At 40.4% G+C, this 15,192-nt stretch overlaps 1 protein-coding gene across 1 annotated transcript in view; it reads left to right on the top strand.

The window, feature by feature from the left end:
• The first annotated feature begins 296 nt into the window (after nt 1-296).
• Nucleotides 297-15,192, top strand: part of TRHDE (thyrotropin releasing hormone degrading enzyme) — a 390,487-nt gene continuing 375,591 nt past the window's right edge. Inside the window, exons 1-2 of the mRNA XM_065887537.1 lie at nt 297-1,207; nt 12,515-12,788. Coding sequence (XP_065743609.1) covers nt 297-1,207; nt 12,515-12,788 — 1,185 coding nt within the window. The remainder of the gene's footprint in view (nt 1,208-12,514; nt 12,789-15,192) is intronic.

The following is a 15,192-nucleotide window of genomic DNA, read 5'->3' as shown; positions in this document are numbered from 1 at the left end:
TAGCGCGCGTTGGGGCGAGCGAGACGCTTTCCAAGTTGGGCGCGTCCCAGAGCTCGCCGCCCCGCGCCTCCGCTCCCCGTGTCCGGAGAGAGGCGGGGCTGATGGGAGGCGCCGAGGTTGCTGTCGCCTACGGCCAGAGCCCGTCTTAAAAGAAGCCGGGCCAGTCTCCCCAGGGTCCCAGCTGGCGTCGCGCCCTCCGCCCGCGTGCGCTCTCTGATGCCTGAACTGGCTGTGGCCCGGGTGGGCCCCCCGCGGGAGGTGCCGGAGGGGGCGGGGGAGGAGCAGGAGGCGGTGTGATGGCCCTGGACGGCGAGCGGGGGGAACAAGAGGAGGAGAAGAAAAAGAAGAAGAAGAAAAAGAAGAGGAAGAAGAAGAAGGAGGAGGAGGCGGCGGGGGCTAAGAAGAGCAGCTCACCCTTCGCGGCCACGATGGGGGAGAACGACGCCGCGCTGCGGGCCGGCGGCAGGGGCCTCTCGGACCCGTGGGCGGACTCCATGGGGGTGCGACCCCGCACCACCGAGCGCCACATCACTGTGCACAGGCGGCTAGTGCTGGCCTTCGCCGTGTCCATCGTGGCGCTGCTCGCGGTCACCATGCTCGCGGTGCTGCTCAGCTTGCGCTTCGACGAGTGTGGGGCGAGCTTACCGCCCGGCGCCGACGGCGGCCCCGCCGGCTTCCCAGCGCGCGGCGGCAACGAAAGCCTTCCGGGTTCGGCCCGGCGCAACCACCATGCTGGCGGAGACTCCTCGCAGCCCGGGGCAGGCGGGGAAGCCAACCCTGAGACCCCATCCGCCCGGCCGCCGTCGGACGAGGAGCGGCAGCAGTGGCAGCCGTGGACTCAACTGCGCCTGTCGGGCCACCTCAAGCCTCTGCACTACAATCTGATGCTCACCGCCTTCATGGAGAACTTCACCTTCTCCGGCGAGGTCAACGTGGAGATCTCGTGCCGGAACGCCACTCGCTACGTCGTGCTGCACGCCTCCCGTGTGGCGGTCGAGAAGGTGCAGGTGGCCGAGGACCGGGTAGCCGGGGCGGTCCCGGTGGCCGGCTTTTTCCTCTACCCGCCAACCCAGGTCTTGGTGGTGGTGCTGAATAGGACTCTGGACGCGCAGAGGAATTACAATCTGAAGATAATCTACAACGCCTTGATCGAGAACGAGCTCCTGGGCTTCTTCCGCAGCTCCTACGTGCTCCACGGGGAGAGAAGGTAAGGAGGGAGGCGGTGCCCGGCACCGCCCCACCCAGCCAGGTTGTTTGAAACCGCCGGGCAGCCGGCCACCCAGGGACCGGGCTAGCTTCGGATACCCGGGAAGCGAGGGATGGGGGAAGGAAGCGAAGGAGAGGTATGGCCATCACCCAGAACTCTCGGGGTCTCCCAGGTGCCTGGGCTCTCCCTGCGGCCAACTCCACAAAGTCACCAGTCTCACCAGTGCCAAATGCCACTCCTCCTCTAGGCTGGGACCCCCTGACCCATCAAAGTTCCTTAGCCAGCCTGGGGCACACAGCAACTTTTTTTTTTTTTTTAAAGGGTAGTATGTAATCTGAGCGACGTCGGGCCAGGGTGACATCAAAAGCCTGCCTAGTTACTACCATCGAGGGAAAATTCGCGAGCTCCAGAGGCCAGGGCAGCAGCGCATCCCGGTTAGATGTCAGGACAGGGCAGGCAGGGCAAGATCCTCCCCTCCCCCACCATGCCCGTTTCTGGAAGCGCAGAGTATTGGATAGGCTCTGGCTCCATGAAGTTTTACAAAACTGGAAGTTGAGATTCTCGGCAGTAAGAGCCAGTCCCAGTGACAGAGTAAGGGGGCGGGGGTGGGCTGGTGGTGGTGCTGGCGGCTGCCATGGCCAGTGCCAGCGAGAAGTGTTCTTGCCTGTGCTGCCAGCTCTCTCCTAACACAGAGTGACTCTAGTTTGTTCACGAGTTACTGCCTCTGGAAATGGCTCCAGCGGTGAAAGGGGGAAAGCTAACCGTCAGTCTCAAATGCCTTCTTAGTGAGTGCCTTTGATGGTTTTTAGATTTGGGCAGTATTCCGTTTCTTCTTGTATTTTTTTTTTTTTTTTTTTTTGAGAGGCTGTGGGGCTTTCCATCGCTTGTTTAGAGCTTAGACTTCAGAGTCCAACAGAACTGGGTTCAAATGTCAGCTGCAACTCTACTTGTGAAGGCTTGAGGAAGCTGATTAAGCTAAGTCACCAGTTCCTGACAATAACAGCCTCTAGTGCTTAATGAGCATCTTGTATTAACTCAATCTCACAAAAACCCCATGAGATAGATGCTGTCAACACTCCCTATTGTACAGATGGGGAAATGGAGGCACCAAGAAGTCGAGTAACTTGTAATATCGTGAGCCAGCAAAGCAGGTTTTAGGCTCAGGCAGTTTGGCTGCAGAACCTATACTTTTAGTTTTAACTTGGAGAAATAATAATAATAATATCCACATAGGATTGTTGCAGGTGTCCATGAGTAAATGCATTGAAAAGCACTTAACTCTATACTTGGCACATAGAGTGCCCACTCATGTTATGAGTGTCCTGTGGTATAAGCTCTCAAGCATGTTGTTGAATGAATAAACAAGCGATTCTTGCTTTTTTGCCCTAGCCTATTGCATTTAAAATAACTTTGATTAATTAAATGGCTGTAGGGCCAGGGAATAACCAAAATGAACTTAAAAATGAAGTCAACAACCTCAGGAGTGGAGGCAGGTTGGAGATTAGTAATGATGCCACTGGCAGAGCCTCCCCTGTTCTCAAGAGAGTCTCACAACAGCAGAAAACTTGGGATCAGAGCAGTCCAGGGCTCCTGAGATCAGCAGGTTTGGCAGTGGAGAGCTGGGACTCAAACTTTGGTTTTCTGATCCCTGGACCAGGGCTCATGATGTCTGGAAGCTCTCAGAAGAAGCTGATATAGTATAAGAGGCTAGGGAAATTTCAGTGTGTTATAAGAGAACACAAAAGTGTTAGTAGTCCTGTGGTGTAGCCTCATCTAAATAAATTGTCCAATGCTTTAGTGGTTGTATGATAATTAAAAGTCTCCTATAAGTGAATGTATAAATTATTCACTTTCAAACTCCTAAGATCAGATGTGGATAATTTAAACCCCCTCCCACCACTTTCTCTGACATATTCTAAAGAATACAGATTAAAGGGATTAAAAAGAAAATCCACAATCATATCAAATTTGGGGGAAAAGCATAGAAGGCACATTTGCATGTTATGTCAAAATGTCAGTAGTGGGAGTTGCATATCATTACTGATAAATCTTGCTGTGGTGAAATAAATACTTCCAGAAAGTCCTGTTTTTTGAGCCATGCCAAAATATATTTGGTGGAACTGAGCTTGTTTTGGTCAGTGTTTTAAAATGAACAGGACTCTTAAAAAGACCAGATGTTCCCGCTTGACCCATAACTGATTTCTTGTACCCTAGTGCATATTTGTATTCAAACTCTCTCGTTCAGTTTTCCCCAAAGACGGTTGAGAGTTTAACCTAGTGCACCTGTGGCTAAACTCTGCATCCCAATAGTTGTGCAGGATTTGCTGTTTCTGGAGATCCCAGGATGATTTTATTTCTAAACAGCCTTTTAGAGAAAGTACTTGTTCCTCTTTTTTCCCCTTCATTCCAAAAGGACATAAATGCAAACTCTGAATTTTCATTTGATTAGTGATTACGTATTTTGGTCTTTAGTTAGTCAGAATTTTTGCCAATTTATCAGATAATTTCTGGAATGAAAATAAATATTTAATCTGACAATGGGGAGTCACAATGAGCAACCTGAAATATTTAAAAAGATCAATACTACCATTCAGTCTACCTTACTTAGTCTGTGTGGAAACAACTTGTTAATAATCAATCTGATTCTCTGACTCACTCCTCAGAGGTCTGAGAGATGTACTTTGGGTCAGGCAGGAAAATTAGACTTCACTATGTGCTATATGCCTTTGACCCTTTGAAGGTTCCCTGGTTTTGTTCTACAGGGAAGACTTACCTCTCCTGGTTCCCATATTACAATAAATGTTGGAAGACAAGCTCCCGGTTAGAACCTAAGGCTTCTCCACTTGAGGCACATCTTTTATTCTCAGTTAATCATTTGGCTAAAGGGAAATTCACCACTTGTTGAATATTAAAAATAATTCTCTTAAATTTGAAATGCTTACACACAGCAGAGTAAATTACAGAGTAAATTACCTCTGTTAGGCAGAATATATACTCCCTTTTCCCTCAGGTAGGTGGGCAGCAGGCAGATGCGGAGGGTGTGTATTCATGCCATAATATCCTATAGTAGAATATGCCTGCTTAGAATTAGGCAAGGTCTTCATTTACCTGAAGTAATTGTCACTTTGGGGCAGCCAGATGGCGAGCATACCCATGTTCAAAGTAGGGTACCTTAATTTAGATCCAGATGGCCGGATTGAAAGAGGAAGTTTACCCAAAGTAAATGAACATTTTATTCACTTTCAGAAGGGAGACTGTTTTTCTGTGACAAACTTTGGGTCTGTGACATGCCACAGTGACAGAAGACAGGATGAAAAAAGGAGGTCTTTTTCTGTCAAGGGTTATTTAGAGAGAAACCATGATCTCCAAGTAAAATGAGAAGATAAAATTGTGGTTCTCAAAGAGAATTGCCAAAAACTCCTTTGCAAAAATCTTGTGGAGAGCATAGAGGATTTTATGGGTAGTCATTGATCATTTGTGGTATTAGCATACGTGGTTTGGTGCCTTGTACTTTTTCTGGAGTGAATTAATAATCATGGTATTTAATAAAAACAAGAAAACCACCATGTTGTTTTTATGTTGAAAGCAGCCCCATTTCTCCACTTACTCTGCTGAGGGGATACCTTTACATGAGCAAGTTGAAGTAAATGGTTTTTTGCCCCTCTAAAGAGGGCTCGGAACTGAAAAATCTGGGAGAATGGTTTGTTTCTTTGAAAACTTTTTATATGATTCCTTAATGGACTTAGCTCATTGTTTTCTTGTCACTGCACACATAACCATATGGCCAAACTGAGTCCAGTGTTGGATTTTGGTCACAATTCAAAATGCCACCAGTAAACTAAATCTAGAAATTTTGGGGAAAAGAAAGTTTTGACCATTTAATAATCACTTATTCAGGGAGGAAAATCCATACAGTTGGTGTTTGTCTTGCTGTGCTTTTGATCACCTTGGAAAGTAATAGAGTATACCTTATTTCTGAAAGAGTTAAGTTAATTTGCCTGTGTTTTTATTTATTCAGAACAACTCTAAACAGGGCCTATATGCTCTGGATCTCTTTCAAGCAAAGATAGACCTGTGACTGGTTTCCCTGTGTTGGATTTGCATAACATATTTATTTCCTAAAATCAGTTTTTGCCACTGTGTATGTGGTTGGGCTTGAGACAACAGTACAGGGCAACAGTTTAGGTTTGCTTGAGGATGATTGATGACATTTGATGATGACATAAAGATATTTGTCTCTTTAAGAATAAGACTCACTTCTTTAAGCATGGCTGTAAAGAATGGTATAAAAAGAGTGAAGAAGAAATAGTCTACCTTTAACGCATAAGTGTTTGACAGTCTGTAAAGAAGGGCATCCCTCTGTAGCCCCAGGCTTATCCTCCTACCCACCAGCCATGATCATCACCTTATCGTCCTTTTAATTCTTTGTGTGTCCTTTATACCCTTTCAAACTTACAGTAGTGGCTGGGTTCTTCCAGAGTTTCTCAAAGACCCATGCAATCCTGCTTTTTGCCACTAGAGAGTGGCTGCTCTCTCCAACAGAATTTTGCTACATAGGATTTGAGAGAATATAAAGATGCAAAACACTTCTTGCCCTTCCCAGTTCTTTGGACAATCTGAAATGATTCACAGACAGGCACAGCTGGATGCTGGTGAGTGGGCTGTGAGAGTGAAATAAGACTGACAAGATCTTACTGAGTGGGGCTGAATTGAGGTGGAGGGTCCCAGGCTCCTCACTCCTGCCTTCCTTGCCTCCAGGTGTGCCTTTTCAGTCTCTGAATAAACAAGGGGCCCCAGGGTTTAAGGAGCTCTGGCGGCAACAGTTGTGCAGGGACAGGGGAGAATGGATTCCTCCCAGTGCAGACCTGTGTTGATTTGCTGGGTGAAGTTTTAGTTTAAGTATTCGGATGTTTCCTCATGACTACACACTCAAAAAAAAAAAAAAATCATAGGATGGAAAAAGAATGAAGTTGTAAAATTGCCACTGTTGGTTACTTTTTATCTCTTTAAGAATAAGTGAGCCACTTTTAGTTGTGTTGCTGGGTGGAAAGGTGTGTGTGTATGTGTGTATGTTCAGGGACTCTGGAACCAGTCTGCCTCGATATATGTCTTGACTCTGCTGTTTATTAGCTTTATGACCTTGGCCAAGTTTCCTAAATGTTCTGCGTCTGGTATTCTTATCTGGAAAATGAGGATAATGATATCCTCTTTCATGGGGTTATTTGTGAGGATTACATGAGTAAAGTAATAAAGCACTTAGAATGGTGTCTGACAACTAGTAAGCACGTTTGTGGGTATGAAATACGATTATACTATTACATGACTGGACATCTACCCTTAGAGCTGGTACAAGGTCATTTAGGCTCAATGTTTTTGCCTTAGGTTTCCCCTTACTAGCAAGACAGTGGGAAATGGTCACTGTGGACATCCCTTCCACTGCTGTTTGTTTTGCCCCCCTAAGCAGAGTTCAAAAGGTGGGGGAGAGGAAGCGGCAGAGCCCTTCCACAGTGAAGAAGGAAGAGAAGAGAAAGGCTGTGGTATTTCACAGCTAGAGAAGCTCCATGCTTGGTCCAGACACTGAGATGGAGAGGATTGAGGGAGTGGGAAGAGTGTGTGAAACAAAAGGAACTCACAACTCTGATTATGGCCCTGCTCTCTGTCAGCACACCAGCTACCAAAGGGTCAGGAGGGTGCCTTCCTTGTCACTGGAAGCTAGTACAGGAAAAGAAAAGCTCCAAGTACCAAGGGAAAGGCACATCAGTTGTTAGATACTGTTTTCAAGACTTTGTGAGTTCTACCAGTAGTAGTACTTTATAATACTTACATAATACTTTTTCTCTTTCCACTATTAAAGAAATGAATCGCAGACACTAGTTTATTTATTCTTATGAAAACCTAATATTATGGCACAAGAAAGTAATTTTAGTGCATTCGTAATACTCTTCATCAATGGTGATCAAGTACTCAGTGCTCATTTTCGATAACAGTATTTAGTGTATAAAAATGAAAACAATTATGAATTTTATGCTCTGTTTTTATAACACGATTATTCACATGTGCACCACTTCCTACATACATTTTGCTGGCATTATTGCATTATGTTTTTAGTTTACTAGAATGGTTATTTAAAAAACAATAGACTACGTGCTTGCTTATAGCACTGAATATTCAGCAGGAACACTTCTCTTCTGAAATGGCAGAGTTTTACTGACTCACTGAAGTACATAAAAACACAGAGTCTAAACAACGACCCATTTTGGCTTAAAATGTTTTGTCATTGAGTAATAATTTGCATTTTGATTAACAACCTTAACTTTAAATGGGACATGTAACTTCCATGATCCTGTAACTTTGTTCAGTTCCTGGAAACAGTTGAATAGTAGCTGGATGATCCACTGGATCACTTCTTTCGATCTTGGGAGTTTTTATTACCAATTTTAAACTATTGCAACCGTAGGCAAATTGCAGTTGCGATAGAAGCAAGTTCAAAGAGCATTTTTCACTGTGCTGTATGTGTGGTCTGCATAGATGTGGTCAAAATGGAAACTTCTCAAAAACGCCTTGCCATTTTTGAGGTTCTCTTGGTTTTGGTGGGCTCCGCAATGAAACATGAATCAATCTGAATACTAGCAGTGTTATGCAAATGTTTGTTTCTTCTGCATATTTTAACCTGATGAAAAGGCAAACTGAAAATAATGGAACAGAAATTGTATCATATACTGTAATTTGTTGGCAATATCAACCAACGTTAATGCATTACTTCTGCTGAATCTTATAATGACTTGACACAAGTAGCTTGCCTAGTTGAACTTCCGCAGAAATAAGAAGAAATCAATTCTCTGTATCCTTAAGAGGCAACATAGAGCTTTAAGCTCTCCTTCTTAGCTCAACCAAAATGTCAAATAGACAAGTTGTTAAGAAATCAAGTAATTTATTTTAGATGGAAGAGCATTAAAATACATGTATATTATTCATATTTTTCTAGTTATGCTAAAGTGACATTCTTGGAATAACACTTCCAGGATGTCACTTTTGGAGGTGGAATGTTTTTATGATAATAGAGGGATTCCTTAAAAGATACAAATGATTTTGTTTGAGAAAAAGCAGGAGAAAAGTAGACAACAAAATGCTCTTCCCCATTACCTTCAGCCTCCTGTTTTATTTTATTTCTTGCTGTATTTACATAGGTATTTCACATCCTTATTCTATATTAAAATGTTCTCTATTTTGAATTAATTTTTTGTATTTTTTTCTACCTGGTGTACTGCTACCACCTCAAACTCCACCTGAAATTTGCTCAGAAACCAAACTTATTATTTTCTGCTCCGAATCCCTTTCGCTAGAGGTCTCTGGCGTTTCTACTAATGGTAAGAAGGAAAGCAGTCTCACTTCCGCCGGTTGAAGGCAACCCTAAAATATACGCAGCGAAGACAAGATTATGTTTCTGAAATCCAACAGACACTGTTGCCTGTTGGGGACACTGAGCCTGAAACTGGCTCTCTTTGTTAGAAAAGAGACTATCAAGGGTGAGAGAGGTAGGTGTTCGAGGTAGACGGCAACACTGGGCTCTGAGAAAATCGGAACCTGGAAGAGAGCAGACAGGGTGCGAACTTCATAAGTGAAGCAAAACTTTTTTAAAGGTTTATTTCTGTGCTACCAGTAGTCAATTGGCTCACTTCTCCAATGTGTCTGTGACCCATACTACCCAGGAATTTACGCTTCCTCCTCCATAAAGCCTTCCTTCAGTTCTTAAGACTGGTGGTTCTCAGCGGGGTCAGTTCTGCCTCCCAGGGGACATCTGCAATGTCCGGAGACGTTTCAGTTGTCACAACGGGAGAGTAGCACAACGGGTGCTACTGGCATCTAGTGGTAGAAGCCAGGGATGCCGCTAAGCACAAGATGGCCCCAACAAAGGATAGTTATCCACCCTCGTTATGTCAGTAGTGTCGAGAATTCTACCACTGAATCACCAATACTTAACATTAAAAAAAAAAAAGTCAGTAGTGCCAAGGTTGATAAACCTTGCTTTGGAAGATGTAATTTCTTCATGCATTTTCCTTCGTTGTCATGGCTTTTTGTACGATACCCGTTTAGGCATATGTTTTATTTATTTTATTGGAGTATAAACTCTTTGAGGGAAGGAAGCACATCTATTTATCATTTTCTCTGCAAGCGTTGAACACTCAAAAATGGTGACTAAGAAAAGCAAATGCGTTATAATAGATCTTGTAGCAAAAAGCCATTTAGCAGTAACGTAATTTAATATTTTAAAAACATCTCATCAAATTCAGGGAATCTTTTATTTTAAATTTTTATTCAGTTATAGGATCTCAAGCTTGGAAAAGACCCTAAGTGTAATCTAGTCCAACTGCTCTTGTTTCCAAGGGGCTTGTTTTGATTTGCTAAATACTGAATTGAAATTCAATTGCAGTCGTCCTCAGGTGCCAGACTGTGAAATTGGTATTTCCTCATTTAGACATTATCAAATATATGTGGCCCTCAGTGCATAGATATATACTGTGTGTAGGAATTCATTAAGAATATTAATTGCAGGAAAAGTCACTAGATGATCTTTATAGTTCCTTTCAACTCTGAGAATCAGCTATTTAAATTGCTAGCCTTACTGACATATTTACTTACTATATGAGGCAAAAAGAGACTTTAGTACAGCATGATTCTTCTGCATAAATATTTGGCTTATTAATTTCTCATTAGCCCAGAGGTATTTAGATCTTCTACATCTGATAAATTCCTACCCTTTAATTACTTAATACCAAAGACACCTTTGATTTTTTACTTAATGACTCATACATTCTAAGTACAGCCTCTCTGTTGAACTCTTGCAGAACTTTCCCCTAGTATTATTAGTTGTGTCTTATGTATTATATATATTTCCCTTTTCAGGTAGATTGCAAAGGCCTTAAGGACAAAAATGGTTATATCTTTAAAAAAAAAAATCCTACCACACACCTAATAGAGTGAAAATCACACATAGCAGACAATATCTATTTGCTCAGTGACTGGAATTGGATTTCTCAGGTACTTGAAAGTTAAAAGGGAACACTTTTCCTCATATATTAAATTCCATAGGTATCTTTTAAATAGCCTCAGTAAAGAAATATAAAGCTCAGTGGACATTTTAATAAGAAAGATAAGATTCAAGCACATATGTAAGACAAAAGCACGTGCAAATTGTAAATGGGTGCATCTTAATTAAAAGTTACTGACACTCCGTTAAGCAAGAACTATATTACTATCAGTAGAAAATAGGAAAAATATTACCAAGATGCTGGCAAGTTTGGAAAGAAGAACCTTTATTACCAATAGTCAAATTAAAACATTGTTTATAAATTATGGCTAAAGATTAATTTTACTGTCTTTGAAATAAAATTACCTTTTACTCATACACAGAAAATGTGAATTCTAGACCCAGCTTTGCGCTAATTTCCTGTGTAACTTTGGAGAAATCACTTAACCCTACTGGAACTACTTTTTCATTTTAGGAATTTATGAGAGCTGGACAATTTGTTTCTAAGATTGCTTCCAACTTTAACCTTATATTTTTCTGAAGATTTATAGTTAAAACTTCTTTCCTATACATTACCCCATTTTATCATCTCGACAGTTTTGTAAGGGAGGCCTAGAAAATATTATTGTCCTTCTACTAATGAAAAAATAGACTCAGGTAGTTAAGTGATTTATCCAATCCTGGTATGCAGCAGCCCAGTACTATTTCAAGATAATTCTCAATTCCCCTCTCTCAGAATAAATATACAATTAATCTTGAAAATGTCTTATTTTTCTCTGTTTCAAAACTAAACTTTTAAAAAGCAAGCCCTCAATAATGCACGTAAGCTTCATAATTTTAAAAAAGTATAAACATTTACATTTCATGGTTTGAGCCAGGGATAGCCGGTAAGATTCAATACACATGTCAACACCTACTGATTGGTAGTAACTGCCTGAAGTGCTGTGCTGAGAATAATTTTAAGGCCAAGTTTTGGCTCAGTGGGAAAGTGTGCCATGTGAGATTAACCATGAACGCTGTGGATGATGGAGAGGGGAGGGGTGGCAGAACTACTATGGGGGAAAGAGCCTTTTAAAGAAATGACTTGTAGCACTCAGTAATGTTTTATGAAGGGTCTGTTATTGACTTATGTCCAGTTTTAACTAGTATCATTTTAAAAGTTTAATTTATGTCATGAATGTTTTCATAAATAGTGGCCCCATTTTTAAGTTAAAAGTGTGTCCTTCTTCAAGTACTTAGTTTGAGTGTTTTGATTTGTAACCATAACAGTGAAAGAATGTAGAGGGTGCTTCTGGAGTTTTAATGAGATGCAACTTTGCAGCTTGATCTGAAAACTTGAGGGCATTAAATATTTTATATATATATGTGCACACATTGATGTATTTATTATATAGATATTTATTAGTTAATTTACTTTATTATATTAACATATAATAACATATAATTTATATAGTAACTATACATCATGGGTGGTAAAAACCAATGGTATCTGGATTATTCTATGTAAATGTATATTATAGCACTCCAAGAAAGGTTGAAGATATTGTGAATCAGTGGCTGCTGCTTATTAACTGCCTTCTGGGTGCTGTTCATCTATTCACAGTGATAGGTGCTTTACATCCCCTTTTCCATTCTACTAAGCTTTACAATGCTTTTTAAGTTAGGCATGATTATTTCCTTTTAAGCGATGAACATGTACACCTTAGGGAAATTTAGTAATCATCCAAGATGATTCGGCTAAGAAATGTTGTGGAGCCAGAATGCAGACCAAGTTTTGTCAGATTTCAAAATGCTTTTCCTTAACAAAATCAGGCCATTTGAGACTGAGATTTGAGGACATAGATGTTTCTCAGTGATGGTCTATGCCCTACTTGTATCTGATGACAAGTTTTGGATTTTGATTTCGTTGTCTTTACTGGTTGTACAGTTTCGGAGAGGAGACTGAGGCATACCAAAAATGAGAACCATTATTTTCCAGTACTTGCCAATATGATGATGAGTTGTTTTTCTGTAAAGTGTAATATTTTGTCTAATAAGCATGGCTCTGGGTTTAGAGAATTTCCTTTAGTTGAGACAAAAGTTCCCTGAAGAATTTTCATTGTTGGGGAAATATGTATGAAGTATGCTTCCATGCTATTCATGCACTTAAGTTTGATTCAGAAAAAAACTGTCTTGTAATTTTGCTAAAGCATATTATTTTATAAGCAGAAGCATATAAAGTGGTTATAACTTAACTCAAGCCACAAATGTAATTGAGAATGTCATTTTCTTTTTTCCAGGTTCCTTGGCGTTACTCAGTTTTCGCCTACACATGCCAGAAAGGCATTTCCTTGTTTTGATGAGCCAATCTACAAGGCTACTTTCAAAATCAGCATCAAGCATCAAGCAACCTATTTATCTTTATCCAATATGCCGGTGGAAACTTCCGTGTTTGAGGAAGATGGATGGGTTACGGATCACTTTTCACAGACCCCTCTCATGTCCACGTATTATTTAGCCTGGGCAATTTGCAACTTCACATACAGAGAAACTACCACCAAGACCGGGGTTGTAGTAAGTATTTCAAGCTTAATGTTGTTTCTGGATAATGTACACTGATTTCTGGATTAACAATGAATCATTTCTATTCTCTTCACAACTTACATAGCTGAATTCCTTCCTTAATCCTTGGAAGGAAAATTATCTTCCTGGTTTCAGAGTCAGAGAGGAGCTTCTCTTCTATACCCAGCCCTCTTATTACTTTAATCACCTCCCCACCCCTGCCATTCCTGTCGTTCTTCATCGCCTGAGTATCTCTGGAACAACTATTGTCTGTTATGGGAAATTGCCTCTTTTTATTTACATGATGGTAAAGCTTCTTTTTACTGTAAAATATTTCAAATATACAGAAAATGTGGAGAATAATATAATAAACTTCTACTAGCCAGCTCTATAGAATCTAAACATTTTACCATCTTTGCTTCAGTCTAATTTGTTTTTTGAGAAAGTAAAGCATATTGGATAGAGTTGAAGCCCTCTTTGGACACCTGCCTGATCTCATTGCCTTGCTTCCTACCTCCTGCCTTGCCCTGAATTTGGATTTTGCCATTTCCATGCACCTTATCACACAATTATTAAGTATATTATTAATTATTAAGTATAAATCTATTTACAATACATTCCATGCTTTAAAATTTCATATAAGTGGTTTTATATTATAGATATCATTCTGCAACTTTATTTTATTTTTTGCTTAAAATTTTGTTTTTGTGGTTTATCTGAATAGAATGGTTGAGTGAATATATCAAAATTTGTCATCTTCCTATAAATGAACTTTTTTTCTGATTTTCATTGATTAACAACAATGCTCAGTGAACATTTTTGTACATAAGTTCTTCTGCCAGTGTGCTAGAATTTCTGTAAGGTACAAAGCTTCTTTTAGCCCATAGTATGCAAGTGTATAGAAATATGTACTTAGAGAAGGGTGATATAAGGGAAGCCTAGAGAATTCACTCTCTGTATTAAATTTATAACAAGAATCAGTTGGATTCTTTAGGATCATAAACATTTATAACAGCATGGTGTTCTAGGCACTTTTTACATGTTACTGTATTGCGTTAGTCAGATTAAGTCAGGTCATGCCTCTTAAGAACTTTCTCCTCATTTCAATGGCCTACACAATAAATATGCATTTATTTAAATTTTCATGTCAATCCTAAAGCAAGGTATTATAATTCCATTTTTCCAAGTGAATAAAGTAAATTTAGATTTAAAGAGATGAAGTAACTTTACCAGAGTAAAAAGTAAGCAAGTGGTAGGGCTGCAAGAAAAACTTCTATTGGTCTGATCCCAAATTTGGGACTCTACCCACCCTGCCCCCCTCCCCATGCCCTAGGAGCTCTCTTTCACCATTTCACCTGTGTGTTGATATGAGAATTCAGGTAATGATTCTGTCCATCCGGTGGCCATCATATTTGGTGTTGCTCAAACATAACAGAAGAAGTGTACAGAAATCTATATTCTTATTTTGTAGGAAGTTCATAGCTCCATAACAGCCTAAATATTGAATAATGGGTTTGGCTAAATAAATTTTTCTCACCGTTACTTTCAATTTACATCACTGTGGAACCCATTTAAAAAATAAAATCTGCCTGCATACAAAATTAATGCCATTATTAAAGAACTGTGTATAGTGAATTAATCTACATAATCATTAAAACAGTACCTTACATGCTGGCTGTAGAAGGCTAGAAAAAAGATATTTTACTCTTTTGGACTTCTTATTTGGTATGTTGAATTCCTCTGATGTTTGTTGATGTCTCCTATGGATACTTCAAGGCTATACATGTTGGACCATACACAGAAAATGACATATCATTCCCTTATACATCTTCAAAAGTTGATGACTGACTACTTGATGTGGGTCTGTTAGGAGCATAGGGTACATTGGAAGTGTTTTTCCTAGTATGATTTCTTTAAAATATCCTAAAACTATTCTCAGCTGTATACAATTATGCTTGTTGCTAAGTGATCCATATTTAAAACCAGGACACACCCTAATTATTTAGATGTGACTTTTATTAGAGTTAAGAATTCAAGAATTCAAGTAATTAGTAAACATTAAAAAATTCCTACTTATTTTTATGTGGAAAATATAAAACATGCTACCAGAGAACACTGGAAGGTCAACTGAAATAAAAATTTGCTCTACAATCTAAAAATACTAAGAATAGTAAAAAGGAAAATAAAATTGCTGTTGGGAACCCTTGTTTATCAACTGTGGAACTAAAGTATAAAACCTGGTTTTCTGGGGAGACCTTCAAGATGGCAGAGGAGCAAGACGTGGAGATCACCTACCTCCCCACAAATACATCAGAAATACATCTACATGTGGAACAACTCCTACAGAACACCGACTGAACGCTGGCAGAAGACCTCAGACTTCCCAAAAGGCAAGAAACTCCCCTCGTACCTGGGT

Source organism: Phocoena phocoena, chromosome 11 (assembly GCF_963924675.1).
Source record: "Phocoena phocoena chromosome 11, mPhoPho1.1, whole genome shotgun sequence".
NCBI lineage: Eukaryota > Metazoa > Chordata > Mammalia > Artiodactyla > Phocoenidae > Phocoena > Phocoena phocoena.
This window is presented reverse-complemented; position numbering and strand designations above follow the sequence as displayed.